Below are 16,409 nucleotides of genomic sequence, written 5' to 3'. Positions count from 1 at the left end.
TTCCTGAGTGATGACCGACCTGGAGGTCACCCTCATGATCCCATCCCAGTTCCATATCATCAACCATTTAGATTGGAGCCGGACGATGTAGCACACGTGCTAAGGGTCCATTCGGTATGACCCCACATGTCACCACTCGGCCCACACATCAACGATCATTCTCTGAGAGAATCACCAATGAATATCCCCTTCCCAGAAATTATCAACAACCCGACTTTCATCCTTTTTTGGGGGAGGATAGTTCTTCTACTATTGAGCATGTGGGATGCTTTACAGTCCATTTGAGGGAAATCGGTAACAATCCATTTGACAAGTTGCATTTGTTCAGTCTATCCTTGACTAAAACGGCTTTCTCTTGGTTTGTCAACCTACCACCTGGGAAAATTCACACATGGGAAGGATTAGAGACAACTTTTCATGCCCGTTTTTTCAATCATGTTCCAACGGTTTCTTTAACCGATTTGATGGAAATGAGACAGATGCCAGAAGAATGTTCTGCGCAATTTATAGAAAGGATCCGATTAATGAAGGGCAGATGTCCGACGGTCATAGAGGAGAAAGAGATGACCAATCTTGTAGTCCAAAACATGCATGGACGGCTACAAGAAGCAGTAACCACCCATGATGTGGAAGATCTGGCTAGTTTAGTATCTAAATCAGGGAGTTTGGAGTCACTATTTAGGGAAAAAGATCAAAAACATTTTACGCCACAAGGTTCAACAAATGCTTTGTAAAAAGGTAGAAGCATACATCCCAGAGACAGATCCAATGAATGAAATAGAAGAAATACTAGCACAGATTGTTAGTGGGAAACCATACGTTTGCCCAAAATTGAAGTCTATTCCGGGAACAAAAGGGAAATATCAACAAAATTTTGACAATACCAAAGCAAATGAGATCTTTGACATCCTCCTAACGGATGGACATATTTGGATTCCTAAAGGACAACGATTGGAAACAAAAGAGGAAATTAAGGATAAGTCTTACTGTAAGTGGCACAATTCCTTTACTTATAGTACAAATCAGTGTACACATTTCAAGAAAGAGATTCAAAGGGCTATCAAACCTAGACGCTTCAAATATGTCACATTGGGGGAAGAGCAACAACCATTCCCTAAAGTGACAATGGCCACATTTAGAATTGCTCCGGATAAAGAATTACAAAGGAAGACAGGTCCATAAGGAAGCTAGAAGAAAGAGGTCAAGTTGTGCAAAGACCAAATTGCAGAGAAGTGGGATCACTCCGATGAAACTTTATGAGGTGCAACTCAAAGATCGGGTTATGGTGCAAGACCGGCCAACAAGGAAACCCTGTCCGATCAATAATAAATGGAGCCAAAACAGGAAGTCATTGCCAGTTAATATTGATCCTCGATTTCCAGGTATGAATCGTACTCAGATTTGTAATGCTAAATGTAGATATGCTGTTAGACATGGTCTTCATACCAAAGGAAAATGGCCCCTTACTTTGGGGTCAGAGTTTGGGGTCCAAACAGAAGTTGGGATCCAAAAGTGAACATAAAACTATCCAAAGGAAAGATCAAGAGAGGCCTATCAAGAAAGCGAGATGTTACAGGTGTCAATATTCTAACAGAATCAATATTGATCCAGTCATAGGGAGGCTGCCGAGGAAGAGCGGCGTGAAATACGGTTCGGTTCCTTCTCGCCAACGGAGATTTAATCACTTATGGAGGGATGGAGGAACAGAGTTGTTAGGCAACCACCTTTTAAGGTTGGAATGTCAGGATTGTATTGGCAACAAGGGGAGCCGACAGGAGATGAACCGATTTGGGCTAGTTTGGTTCATGAGTGTGTCAAAGAACCCTACTGGAAGGGACGGTGCCCCATATGAAGCCCCTATATGTCAATGCTCATATATGTGGTAAGCTGGTCAGTAAGTATTTATAGACAATGGGGTAGTCTTTAATGTTATGCCCTTAAAGAAACACAAAAGATTAGGACAAGAAGTTTCCGATCTAGCACCGGTCGACATTGAAATAACGAGTTTCACGGGTCAACCGACTAAACCAAAAGGTATGATGGTTGCGCCAATAAGAGTTGGATCAAAAATAATATCGATTGTCTTTTTCGTGGTTGATACAAATACCACATATTCAGTACTTTTGGAAAGAGATTGGATTCATGCATCCCAATGTGTTCCGTCATCTTTGCACCAACAACTGATATTTTGGGAAGGTAATCAGGTGTTTAAAATAGAATCCAGTGACAACCCCTTTGGTGTTTCAGAAGCCGTGGACGAATCTGTGCTTTACTCAGGGCATATTCCACCAATCTCGCAAACGGCTATAGCTAGTTAGTACCCATGGCGTAGTTGCAGGCTCACCAGCCAAGGGTATGCGTTCTTTTGATAGAACAAGTCCCTTATCTATATAATGGATTTCCGACAACCAAAGCATTGTATTTATGTCAAGTTTATAATGGAAGGTACCATCGTAAATGAGTTCAGTATGATATTTAATCAGTATTTATCTAGGACAACTATTAGATAAGTGGCAAGGTATACATGGTATAGCAGAGGCCGAGTGGTTTTGATGGCCGGACCTATTGGAGAAGACAGAGCCATTGTTTACAACTCAGGGTCCCATTATCAAGCATAATATAAGAACCGATTAAGTTCCAAAAATGGTTAGAGTAAGTGGTTTGTTGTCCAGACAACAATAGGATCGGATAGTTGATCTGATTCAAAGTAATGCAGCTTGTTTGGCATGGGATTATTCAGAAATGCCCAGTGTGGAGAGAGGTCTGGTAGAACATAGGTTACACATCAAAGTAGGGTTCAAGCCATACAAACAGCCGCCTCGACGTATCAGTCCTGAATTAATGCCTCAAATCATAGAAGAGATTGAGAAGCTTTTGAAAGATTGGTTTATTCGGCCATTTAGATACGCAGAATGGCTGGCAAATATTGTACCAGTGACTAAGAAAAATGGGAAAATTCGGATCTGCATTGATTTTTGTGATCTCAATTTAGCGACTCCTAAGGACGAGTATGTCATGCCTTTGACCAACATGTTGATCGATTCAACCGCAGGACATCGGATTCTTACTCTGATGGATGGATATGCTGGTTATAATCAAATTTTTCTGGCGGAAGATATCCCAAAAACTGCCTTCAAATGCCCGATGGCGTTAGGGATTTATGAATAGACAGTTATGCCTTTCGAATTGAAAAATGCAGGGGCAACATACCAGCGGGCGATGAATACAATTTTTCACGATCTCATTGGCGAATCCATGGAAGTCTATATTGATGATGTGATTGTCAAGTCAGTTGGTTTCGACAGTCATTTGGAAGATTTAAAGGCGGCTTTTCAGTGAAAGAAGTATAACTTAAAAAAGAACCCGACTAAGTGCATTTTTGGGGTATCGGCAGGAAATTTTTTAGGTTTTCTGGTACATGAAAGAGGTATTGAGATTGATGCAAACAAAGCCAAAGCACTCTTAGACATACAGCCCCCTAGGTCGGTCAAGGAGGTTCAGAGTTTACTGGGCATGGGAAACTATTTAAGGAGATTTATTACCAATGTTGCAGGAAAAATAAAGCCCATCACAAAATTACTGTGGGCAAAGACCCCTGAAATTATCTGGGGGACCGAGCAGCAAAAGACTTTGGGAAGCCATCAAGACAGTTTTAGCTGAACCACCCGTCTTGACGCCCCCACGGGAAGACCGACCTCTCAGATTATATTTATCAAATACTCATGAGGTGGTGAGTTGTTTGTTGGCACAAGAGTGGGAATATGGTAAAGAAAAAGCTATTTATTACTTGAGCAAAACCCTTATTGGGCCTGAGTTGAATTATACCATGCAGAAGAAGATGTGTTACTCATTGGTGTTCGTCTGCACTAAGCTGAAACATTATTTACTTCACAGGGAGGTTGAAGTTATTTCCAAGATAGATTTGATCAAGTTGATTTTACAGAGGCCAACCATGCAAAGAAGATTAATGAAATGAACAATTAAATTAGCTCTGTTTTCATTAATATATAAGTCGTTAAAGGCTATCAAAGGACAGGTGGTTGCTGATCTCTTAGCAGAATTTACGGGGGAACAGCAAGAAGACACGAGGCTCATATCATATGTAACTACACGAACCTGGTCTATGCTTTTCGACGGGTCTAGTTCATGGGAAAGATCAGGTGCCGGTGTGATTCTCGAAGGGCCTGATGGCCAGACGATCAAATTGCAGCTGCAATTGGAAGCGATGACTCATAATTCTGCCGAATATGAAGCCTTGATTTTCGGATTAGAAGCTTTGGTTGCTAAGAAAGTCCAGTTGGTGGTAATACGTGGAGATTCACGGTTGGTGATCAATCAGGTGACAAAAATGTAAATCTACCTTATTTATGAAGATATAGAGCTTTGGTGTATCATTTGTTATCAAATATTTCAGAGGTGGTTATTAAGCACATTCTACGGGCTGAGAATCAATATGCTGACGGTCTGGCTCAAAATGCTTGCAAACGGATGTCGGGCGTGGCTATATGTGACTTTAGCAAAAAAGCAAATGAGGTGACCGATTGGAGGAAAGATATCATGGCATATCTAGAAGAGATGAGTTCGACTTCACTTGTAAGTATTCGATTAAAAGCCTTACGATTCCAGCTTTCCGCAGGAATTTTATACAAGAGAACATTTGAGGGTTTGTTGTTGAGATGTGTGGGACCATAAGAAATATTGGAGATTATGCGAGAAGTACATGGTGGGGTGTGCGGGGCCCACCGGGCAGGTTTGAATATGAAAGGGCTATAAACTGTATGGGATTCTTTTGGCCGAGAATATTCGAGGATTGTATCAGGTTTACTAAAGGGTGCTAAGAGTGTCAGAAACATGGGCCACTGAACCATCTACCAACTATTGATTTGCAGAAATCGACCAAACCATGGCAATTTCAAAGCGTGTGCAATGGATTTTATTGCTAAAATTCAGTCAGTTTCTTCAAAGTATCATTGTTTCATTTTGGTAGCAACATATTTTACCAAGTGGGTTGAAGATGTCCCTTTGAAAAATGCGACGCAGAAGGAGGTGATTGAGTTTGTGGAAAACCAAATTATTTTTTTGCCCCAAGCTTTGTGGGCACATCGTAACAGAAAAAGTTCAGCTACGGATTTTTCACCTAATCAGCTTACTTTCGGGCAAAATTTTGTCTTACCAGCTGAGCTTCAGAGGTGCCATCAGTCCGCATGGCTAGCACTACGGTGGAATTCGACGAGAAGTATCAGCAAAGTATGATGCAATAGTTGAAGGTGTAGATATTATCCGGATGAAGGCAATTGATCGAATGGTGAGGCAAAATGAAATGCAGGCCAAGCATTATGGTTAAAAGATGCTCTACACGTCTTTCAGGGAAGGTGATTTGGTTTGGAAAATTATTCTTCGGATTTAAAAAAATGTAGATCAGTTGGGGAAATGGTCTCCCAATTGGGAAGGACCTTACGTAATTTATAAGGAGATTGGAAATAAAGCATTCATTATAATGGACCAGGGAGGGAAACTGGTACATGATAATATTAATGCAAAATATTTGAAAATGTATTACCCTACCTTTTTCAGATTACAATGAATGAATGGTTAACAAGTTATTTTGAACCTGCCGGAGGTTCAAACCCTGCAAGGGTTTATTCATCATTTAAACCCTTCAAGGTTTTATTCCTCATCCGAGAGGGTGATGCACGGGTGGTTTTCCTTCTCCGATCCAAAATTTTTGTCCCAACTTGAGGATATCAGTTCTGGTTCTTCATCCAAGAGATCTTCAAGCTCATATCTATATCAATCTCATTGTTCCTGCATCTCTTCCAAGTCTTGTTTAGTATGAACTTTCATATCTTGTAAAGATTGGCGTTCCCGGTCTACCAAAACACACAGTCGATCGAACAATGATCTTTGTTAGGAGAATGCATTATTCCAACTCAGATCAGGTGGGATTGCCATGATGTGGTATTCTATCAAGTCCATGTGATGATCAAGATCGGGAAAATGACTGAGGATATCACTTAGTAGCTCATATTCGATGGAGATACGTTCCATTAAACAAATTACACGATGCATTGTCCTCCTGCCTCTTGAGGAGAATTTAAATTTGAAATCCAATTGTTTAAGTACTTGAATCAGGTCCTCAGCATGGCCACCAACAGGATGTGGACCTATGAAGAATGATTGCAAGGAACTTTCCCAGTTACTGGATGGAACTTGGATACGAGGAGAAGTCATTTTGGTTGGGAACTAAACGACACTTGGTAAACCATTATGAGACCTGTATGGTTTATTTATAGATGAAGAATTGGGAGGGCGGATTTGGTTTTGTGTTGATTAATTGTGCATGGTGTTTTGATCGACGAATAGAGGCTCGTTTGTTGGATCAACACGTAAATTTTATTACTTAAATAAAGTTCACATGCGTGTTAATAGCAAAGCATCTAGGACCGTTCGGAGGTCAGTCCATTTTTATTCGGACCGAGATGCCCGGCATTTTCGGTATGCTATTTGATGTTCATGGATTAGCCTTGAACATATGGACGCTTGCAGTGTTTCATTCAAGGTCTTTTGGCTCTGTCGATAATCAGCAATCAGACACCTCTCTTCTTGGATGCAACCGTCTAGAGCGGTTTGTTCTATCAGTAGATTCTCCAAATCTTTCTGCAGGTGCTCCAGTTCCATCTGTCTCATGTTTATATACTCGGTTAAGACACTTTGAGCTTGCAGTAGATTGTTCAGCCTCGCGTCGGCTTGAGTGAGGTCCTCATTCACTTTTGACAAGGATGCCTCAATGGATGCGGAATCAGCCAGGGACTAAGGCTGAGATGGACAGACTGCTGGAGTTTGGATCACCGGAAGGTCGGCTTGAAGTTCGGTGATCCATTCCATCAGTCAGTGCAAAACTGGAGTGACTGTCGACTCGGTAGGATGCTGAATCAACAAGTTGATTGCAACATGAGCCAGAGCTTGAAAGTCTTCAGGCATTAAGTTAGAAAAGCACAATGTTGCACACCAGGCTACAACTGGTAGGATGCTGAATCAACAAGTCGATTGCAACTTGTGCCAGAGCTTGAAAGTCTTCAGGCTTTAAGTCGGCAAAGGACAATGTTGCACACCAGGCTACAACTGGTCGGGCAGTTGCTGGAACTGGTACTTGAGAGATGAGAGATAGATCAAGAGTATACTGCCAAATAGACATATTAATTAGAGTTCGAAACATCAATGAGAAATTTGAGAGGTATGCTAAGATGTTTACCTGACCCTGGATGGCGGTCGCTTCGGAAAGAGCCAACACTGGGAGAATTTGTTGAAGAACCCTTGGAGGTGGCCCCCAAGGGGATAAAAAGGATTAGGGAAAATAACATCATGCTATGATATAAATTTTGAACTTACTGAAGCCGACGCGTATATGAGGGGCCATCCAACGAGTGTTGACTGGATGAGAAGCAATGTATTCTTCTACCGCTTGGCGGTCTACAAAGGCGGTTGGCATTGGTGTCGGTTGGGTTGCTGCCATTTTCTTCTTCTTTTTCTTTGGCACACTGGGGCCTGCCTCGGGGGCAGCTACCTGCCTTTTAGGAGGGGCCCGTGTTGGGACAGTTGAGCCCAGGACCAATGTCGGTGCTGAAAGAAGAGTTGGAGTTATCTAGTCGGATGTAGGGACTAGCAGAGCCCATGTGACCAACCACCACTCACAAAAGGACTCAATAGCCTTAGGTTTGGGTTTGAAAGAAATGTAGGAATTGGAAGTTATATAGGTGGAGAGTTAGGTTAGGTAGGGTTGAATGAGTTCAAGGATTACTCCCCCTTCGGGGCTCTGGGTGATTAAATATGGTCGGGTAAGAGGACCAGGAATACCTTGGTGACAGCCGAACTCACGTGCAAGGAATTGGGGTTGGTAGTTAAAGGTATAGAAAAAATTATTTTCTTTCTTATCCATTCGTTTGCTAGGGAATAAAGAGCGGGGCTTTAGGGCGGGATCCCAAGGGAAAGGGTAGGTCGGATGCGGTAAAGGATCAGGATACGGTGAAGGGTGAGAAGAGTCGGGATAGGGCCAAAAGAGTTCGGTTGCATATTGTATAAGACTGGTATATACATAAAAGCGGGAGTTATTGCGGCCATCAAAGATAATATGTTGGATGATTAGGTCGGAAGGTTTGAGGTCGGATCGTTTAGGAAACATGGCGGCAAGCGTCAAGCCGAGTGAACGGCTGGGTCCAGGGTTGATTGGCGGTCAACCATAAAAGACGATCGGGAAGTACAAACGGAGCAAAAGTTCTAAAATTCAAAAGGGGCCTAAGGCGGCTGTGTCTGGTTTTTTTTGTGTCAGAAAGGCGGGTACTGTCTCGGGCTAGACCCTAAAAAAAATTGGCACGAAAGAGGGTTCCGATCAAGTAGAACCGATCGGAAGTTATATGAATGGCTAAGTCGAGATGGGAAGGAAGGACGCCTTTGGAAGAAGAAAGAATGACATACCTCAAAGCCCAAAAAGTATGAAGGTGGTATGTTCGCGGTTGGTTACAGGGGTGCCGGCTTCACCCTGGTAATCAGAAATGAAGTTAGTCCATTCTTTGTCGGAGAGGGTTGACAATGACCAGCCGGCGTGGTTGGATGCTGGCTCTTGCCCAACAAGAGACCCGGCCACCAGGTCTTCTCCCACAATCGATAGATGAGCGATCAATGGTACTTCCATCAGCGTTGGACCTATGGAGCCACCAGGCAGCAGAAACGCCCCAATTTCCTGATTCTAGAAGGTTGCTATACCAAGGAGAACTTTTTCGTGAAGATGCAGTGGTTTGGTAGAAAGGACAATAGCCTTATCGATCCCCTAGCGTTTCCATTGTTCATGAAAATGAGAAAAAAAATCTTGGAATACCAGTTGCGGAAGCTCTCTTTCGGATCAATTAAGTGGGTTTTGATGGTATCTAAAAGACGAAAATGATTGGAAGAGGTATTTTTGATAGCTAAGAGTATTCCTTATTCGAGGGTGTCTCTCCTTCGAGATGCATCCTCGGTGGTAGTACAATAAGGGTGAATGGTTAGAGTGAGGACTTGGGATGAAACGAAAGAGGTTTCGGGGTCAGAACATTGAACGACAAGGTAGAAGCATATTGATTCGCCATGTCAGTGGAATTTTTAGGGATGAGTGAGTGTTGCTATGAAGAAGACAATGAAAGCTTGGTGAATAAAGAAGTAACCTTTGGCGGTGGAAAATGTTTTTAAAACCCCAGTGATTTGACTGAAACAGCGTAATGATTATATTGTTGCTGTTAAAACTTTCTAACCGTCACTTTTTGCGCCGATCGAGGGTGATGTTTGAAAGTCAGAGAAGGAGCAAGGAAGTTGTTGAGTACAAAAGTGACATTAGGGTTTAAGCCCAAGAAGGATGATTGGGAGGGCCAGAGATTGCCTAGTGGTGGCCAGATTCATTCGGTTGGGTTCATTGCTGGGCTCAACCGACTGGAGAGTTGGACCTGCACGCTGTAAACTCATTCAAACTTGGGCCTTGGGACGGTTGGTTGCAAGGGTAATGGACGTGAAAGACGTTTTTTACGGTTCAGATTGGTAACCGATGTGAAAGCAGTTTTGGATAGTTCAAGAGTGATAGCTGACGTGAAAGTGGTTCTGGACGTTTAGATCGATGCATATATTAGCAACTCAAATGAGAAAGAACGGGCATCTTTATTTTACTGTTGAAATATATTTTCGAATTTTAGTTTGTTATTGTTGAAATTATCATCAATATATATATATATATACAAAATTAAGAGAAATTCTAGAGCAAAACAGACTTTTCATGTTGAAATCCATAAATGTAGGTGCGAAGAGAATAACAAAAGAGAAGGTGTGAATGAAAATTAAGCCATAAAGTTATGATCGAAAATAAAATTTTTTGTCACCCGTGCACCAAGATATATATTGATATTACTGATATACAAAAGCATCTCAAGACAACAAAATTGCATCTGCCAACAACAGAGACCAGACAACAAATAACTACACAAGGGATGATGCTTTTCACAAAATCTTATAACCTAGTAACCAACCACACAAATTTATACGGTTGTATGAATATATATTATGTATTGAAGAAGGTAGAAGGCATACCAAAAAGTCACCTAAGATGCCCCTCTGCCTCCTCGTCCATCTTTGGAGTCAGCCGGAACAATGGACACTGAATCAACACAAAGTCCGCCTTTCGAATGCGTGCAGTCGATTTGCTTCATCGAAAACTTAATTTCAGTTGGAGGATCAGATCTGCTGATGGCAAACTCACCAACTTTGTATTCGATCCAACAGCCACGATGTTTGACGCCGTGGTCGCCTAAGAAGCACTCGGCTGAGGCGCATTGGCCATCAGAAGTGGACAGCCCGAATCTCACGGGCTTCACATCCCATCCATGAGTGTGATCAAAATTGGGGACACGGCGCCCAAGCCTTCGGGAGAATCGTCCAAGGTGAATCCTGAATGAAAGAGTGTATACGTCCGGTGGGAAAGGGAATTGCACTGCACCATCAACTTCAAACCACCATATTTGCTGCAAATAGGCGACAACGTTAAATCTGCAAGAACAGAGCTGTATAAAGATGTGATGGATGCCATTTCGTCTCCCAACCATTCGGCACCAATCAATCTATCAAGAGACAAAGCAGCTCAACTTCATTTATATACTCACTTTTGAAACTTTTTTCCATATTCATAACATTAACTTTTTTTTTAATAAAATCACATCAAATAACCAACTTTCTACTATTCCTAAAATTCTTTAACTTTCAAAACTTCTATATAAACGGATAAGTTTGGCATATATAATTTGCATCTGCTGTCTGTTTGAACTAATTAACTTCCCAATTTTATTCGGACATAAATGCAAGAAACCATAAATTCCACAGCCAAACTATGTGTCCTCTAGATTCAGATGCGTTAACATGAGACTGCTTTAATGTCGTTCCAATATGACACAAAAACAAGCTGAAATAAGACTAGCCCTCTTAAATAAACTATTGTCTGTAATCTGATATTTGCCTGAATTGTGATAAACATTTGTGCAGAGGGCGATTTGAAGATGGCGACATATCGTTGGAAGAAACTTTCATCAGAAGTTCATTTTCTTTGGGGTTAATGTAACTTGGATGATAGTCGAAAATATTGCTCTTTCAACAAAACACAGCCTAATTCCCAACAAACTATAGATATAAGCCAACCAATCAACAAGGTGTTGAAGTCTTCAAGTTTCTTGCAAGAAACCATTCACTCACGTAGCATTTTCATAGACAACTTACTATAGAGCGACTAAGCTTAAATACAAACCTTGATTCTTCTGTCGGTATCCAATTCCAATACCTTCGATCATCGATTCCAGTTATTGACATTGCCTTGGCTGATATTGACATGCAAGATCTTCCCGTAAATCTGTCCACCCATAACACCTGTAGAATAAGTCATAATTCAAGCTCAGAGTGCTTTAGAGAAATTAAGTTGCATTCAATAATTGAATTGTTTAACAAATATCCTTCTGATCACGCAACTTTGAAAACAACTGCAAAATGAGAGAGATGCGCATACAAGTTTCTACACTCCAATTATAAGGAAATTAGACTGTTCTTTCACCAAATTGAAGGAAGAAACATAACATCAGGAACAATAACTTCCCCAAATCTCACCGAGAAAATTATGTATTTAATTCAAGGAGTGCAAAAACAGAGCAGCCAAATACAGAGGACTGGAGATTAGAAAATCAAAATTCCATTTTGACACAAAAATAAGAAAAAACTTGCGTAATTCAACTGTTAAATACAAACAATATATACATGATACTAGCACAGAGAAATCAGACTATCAAAGCGGAGACTATTGAGAAACTTACCTTGTTTCCGTCGTCGAACGGAAGCCGGCGGGAGAGGAGCGCAAATATGTCCTTTTTGGAGAGATTTTCATTCGCATCTGGATGCGAAAGCATCTGGAGGATTCGGTGGTAATTGGAGGGAAGCTTAGACTGCCAAACCGCGTCGGATAAAGCGGCGCCACGGAAGGCGCGGTTCAGCCGAGCCAAGTTGCATATCTCCGGCGGACTAAGATAAAGGAAAACGCACGCCACGCAGTTCTCCGGTATGTCCCCTAGGCCAGGTCCGGCGTTGGCCGACTCCTTCAAGGTCAAACTCGACAGCGATGCCCCCATACGCACACAATCCACAGAAACGAACACCTACACCACCACTCCGTTACCTCGATGATAGAGAATATTCTGGTGCCGGCGGAAAATCCGATAGGATAGGGGAAGATTACTCCTCAGCCCTCCGCTGCTCTCTTCGACTCCGCCATAGCTTTTCTCAGAGAAGTTTCTTTATTCTCTTTATGTTATACACACAAAGAAATACTATATATATATAATACTTAATAATATTATATTTATGTATAAATATCATTTTTTGGAGGTTGCCAATACGTCTAGAATGCATGACATAATATTTTATATTTCATTTTCCATTTTTATTATTAAAAACATAAGATAATAATATGACGTGCGTTTGTTAGTCAAAACTTCTGAGGGTGCGTTTCTTTTGGGGTTTGGATTTTAAGTTGAATTTAATAGTAAAAATTTTGAATTTGAATAGTTGTATGATGTATATAAATAGATGTTGATGTAATATTTTGAATTTAAAATTAATTTTTAATATAATATAAAAAATAAAAAATAAGTGTTTGATTTAATATTTTTGAAAAGAAAAAATGAAATAAATAGTGAAAATCTAATTCAATTCCCATACGAACACAATTTTAAATTTTGTTCATCCAAACCCATCCAAACCGGACAAAATATCCAAACCCGACAAAATTTTAAAATATTTTATTATTATTTTTTTAAAATTAACATTCAATATAAAAAATATTATTTTTATATTATTAATATAAATTTTTATATTTAGATAAAAAGAAAATCTTCAATTTAAAACACTAAAGGAACACCTTTAGGTAGTGTTTTTTTTTTTTTTTTGGGTGTGGGTGGGGCGGGGGAGGGAGGTTTACACGACATTTTATTATTCATATTATTTTTTTTTCAAAAATATAAAATCAAATAATCATTTTTTAATATTATATTATATATTTATTTTACATTTAAAATATTACATAATCATCTATTTATATCACTTTTATAAATAAACACACTTTTTTTTTTTATATTCTACGATGTAATTAGTTGTGATATTTATACTCCATTGTTATTTATATTTATAGCATAAAAAACTAACGTGTAACGGTATACATGGATTATTTTACACTATCTTCATTCTTAATCAAAGGGGTCATTTAGAACTTTGTAGTAAATAAGAAATAATAGTATTACGTTTTGTAAAAGTAATTGCATGTGTAACGTATGTTTGTAATTTAAGTAAAAGTTAAATGTATTTTGATATTAATATACGATTACAATTTCTAAAATAAAAATAAATATTTTGAAATATGACAAATAAAAATGATAATAATACTATTTTGAATTAGTGTGAAGGGAGTATTAAATTATATAATAATTTAATCTTTTGTAAATAATACTTATAGTTTATACATAAAATGAATGAATTAAATGTGCACCAATCTAGTCAAACTTTCTTTTACTTCTCATATTATTCCGTATATGTATTCATGGTGTAGCAGCATAATTCATGGTGTAGAGTAGTTTAATCTTAGTTATGTAATTAACGTAGTGTTGACCATCCTCCCTATATATATGTATGTGTTATATAGATGAATAACATCACCAATACCTTGATTATCTTTCATGGCATCAGAGCCTCACAAAACCTAACAAGCTATACCAACATTGAATCTATGGCCTCTTTATCGAATTCTACTGTCATCCAAATCAACGCTGCCAAGCAGCTTCCGCTCAAACTCGATGAGACAAACTTTCCCTCTTGGCTATTACAAATTTAGACCTTCTTATTTGGACTTGATCTCCTTGGTCACATTGATGGCACAATTCAGCTCCCTTCAAAGATGATTTCGACCAACGAAAAGGATGGCAAAGAAGTTCCAAATTTAGAATACTCAACATGGGCAAGGCAGGATAAACTGATTATCCATGCCATATTATCATCCCTAAGTCCATCTCTTGTACCTCTAGTGAGGGCACAAACATCCTTTACGGCTATGGAAACACTCACTAAGGTTTTCTCCAGTCAGACAAGGTCGAGAGTTGCGGTGCTAAGAAGAAAGCTAGCAACAACATCGCAGGATAATATTTAGATAACTGAATATCTTCATTTGATGAAATCTATCATGGATGATCTTGCTCTTGCTCAAAACCCGATCACTGAAGGCGAACTCGTAGTCGCTATCATGACGGCTTAAATTCAGAATTTGACACTATTGCATCAGCCCTAAAGGCAAGAGAAACTGAAGTGTCATACACAGAACTTTTTGAAAAGCTTTTCGATCATGAAAACACCATTCGACAACAGCAGCACAAGGCGTACCTGCAAATCTGGTTCGAGCAAATGGAAGGCAGGGGCAACAACATTATCCTATTAAATTCAGCCCCAAAGACATTCTAACCGCGGTGGAAACAACAGAGGTAGAGGAGGTTATCATGGCAGTAGACATGGCAACAATCGTGGTAGCAGTTTGAAAAATAGAAACAGGGCAGTTTGTCAACTCTGCGACAAGCTCGGACACACAGCTAAAGAATGTTGGGGCAATTTCAGAAATAATCCAGCGGTAAATGCAACACAGTTTGGTATGACTTCATCTTCACAAGCTTGGATAATGGACAGTGGAGCATCTGCCCATGTAACAAGAGACGCCAATACACTAACAGAGTTTACAAATTTCGGGGGTCCTGAGGAGCTCACTTTGCCAAATGGTTCAGGTTTGCCTATCACAAAACTTGGTAAAACACTTTTACCCACTTGTTCTAGACCTTTGGTACTTAAAAATGTCCTAAATGTCCCTAAAATCCAAAATAACCTAATATCAGTTTCTCAGCTAACCAAGCAAAATAATGTGTCCGTTGAATTCTTACCTGAATGTTTTCTTGTGGAGGACCTGAGCACGGGGGTGCTACTAATGCAGGGACACAACAAAAGTGATCTTTACGAAGTTCCGAGACAAAGTCAATATTCAAATTGGTGCCCTAAGTTAGTCGTTTCAAATTGCTGGGTAGAAAATAAGTTGTGGCATAGACGCCTAGGTCATCCTGCCACTAAGACTTTGAATTTTATGTTAAAGTCACTTGGTTTAAGTAATAAAATTCATAACTCCAACCAAGAATGTAATGCTTGTCAATATTCAAAGAGTCATAAGTTGCCCTTTAGCGTTTCATCTTTCAAAAGCTCAAAACCCCTCGAAATTGTGTTTAGTGATGTTTCAGGAAGCCCGAATATTAAGTCTTTTAGTTAATTGTCACTATTATGTCGTATTTGTTGATCACTTTAGTTGGTTCTCTTGGATATATCCCATGCGTTTTAAATCTGATGTTAGAGAAATTTTCATCAGATTTAAGAACACTATGTAAAAGTTGCTAGGTGAAAAGGTTATTCAATTTTGTTTTTGACAATGGGGTTGAGTATCAGTCCTTGGAGGCATTTTTTGCTCAAGATGGTATCCCCCACACAAAAACGGCACCGCATATTTCTGATTACAATGGTGTCTCTGAAAGAAAGTATCGGCACATTGTTGAAACAAGTCTTACATTGTTAAAAGATGCTAATTTACCTAGTAGCTATTTGAATTATGCCTTTAAAACAGGAGTGTACCTCATAAACCGAATGATTTCAACAAGTTTAGGACAAAAATCCCCCTATGAACTCCTCTTCAAACAAAAACCGAATTATCACAAATTGAGGGTGTTTGGATGCTTATGTTACCCATGGTTAAAACCTTACAATCCAGGAAAGTTACAATCCAAGTCTACCCCTTGCATATTTTTAGGCTACGGTGATAGTCACAGTGCATATATTTGTGAGGAAATTGCCACTAAAAAGGTCTATTACTCAAGACATGTCAAATTTTTTGAAAATACATTTCCTTGTGCAAATAATTTGGACAGAGACATTGATCGAAGTGCAAGTAAAGATTACAAGGTTGTCTCCAACAGTAGTGACGCCTCACTGCTCGGGCTTGACACATGTATCATTTCTTATCCTATTCTTCCTACCAACAACACAGCACACCATACTCCCACAGAGTCATTGATGACTCCAAATATTAGCATATTCTTAACTTGACAAAAATGTGTATTACTTGAATTTCTGCATAAGAACCATCAAAATAATTCGTAATCGGCATACAATATTGATTTATATCACTAGGCATGATCCATAGTTCGTTGTTGAGATTATTAACGATTTTTGCCCTCTAAGCGGTAATCTGGAACCAGAAAAGTTAAGGCAGACGCCGCAAGCGACAGCCGCCT

General features: G+C 39.6%; 1 protein-coding gene across 1 annotated transcript; it reads right to left on the bottom strand.

Annotated features, from left to right (window-relative positions):
• Positions 1 to 9,846: 9,846 nt before the first annotated feature.
• On the bottom strand, positions 9,847 to 12,349 carry LOC127266397 (F-box protein PP2-A15-like). Its single transcript, XM_051296631.1, has 3 exons — positions 11,865 to 12,349; positions 11,309 to 11,427; positions 9,847 to 10,560 (listed from the first exon to the last, which is right to left on the bottom strand). Exons 1-3 carry the CDS (start codon positions 12,174 to 12,176, stop codon positions 10,116 to 10,118), a joined length of 876 nt encoding a protein of 291 aa, XP_051152588.1. The 5' UTR covers positions 12,177 to 12,349; the 3' UTR covers positions 9,847 to 10,115.
• Positions 12,350 to 16,409: the final 4,060 nt, after the last annotated feature.

The sequence above is a fragment of the Andrographis paniculata genome, unplaced genomic scaffold, assembly GCF_009805555.1.
Source record: "Andrographis paniculata isolate CXL003 unplaced genomic scaffold, ASM980555v1 Contig75END, whole genome shotgun sequence".
NCBI lineage: Eukaryota > Viridiplantae > Streptophyta > Magnoliopsida > Lamiales > Acanthaceae > Andrographis > Andrographis paniculata.
The sequence above is the reverse complement of the archived record's forward strand: the minus strand, read 5'-3'. Positions and strand labels throughout refer to the sequence as shown.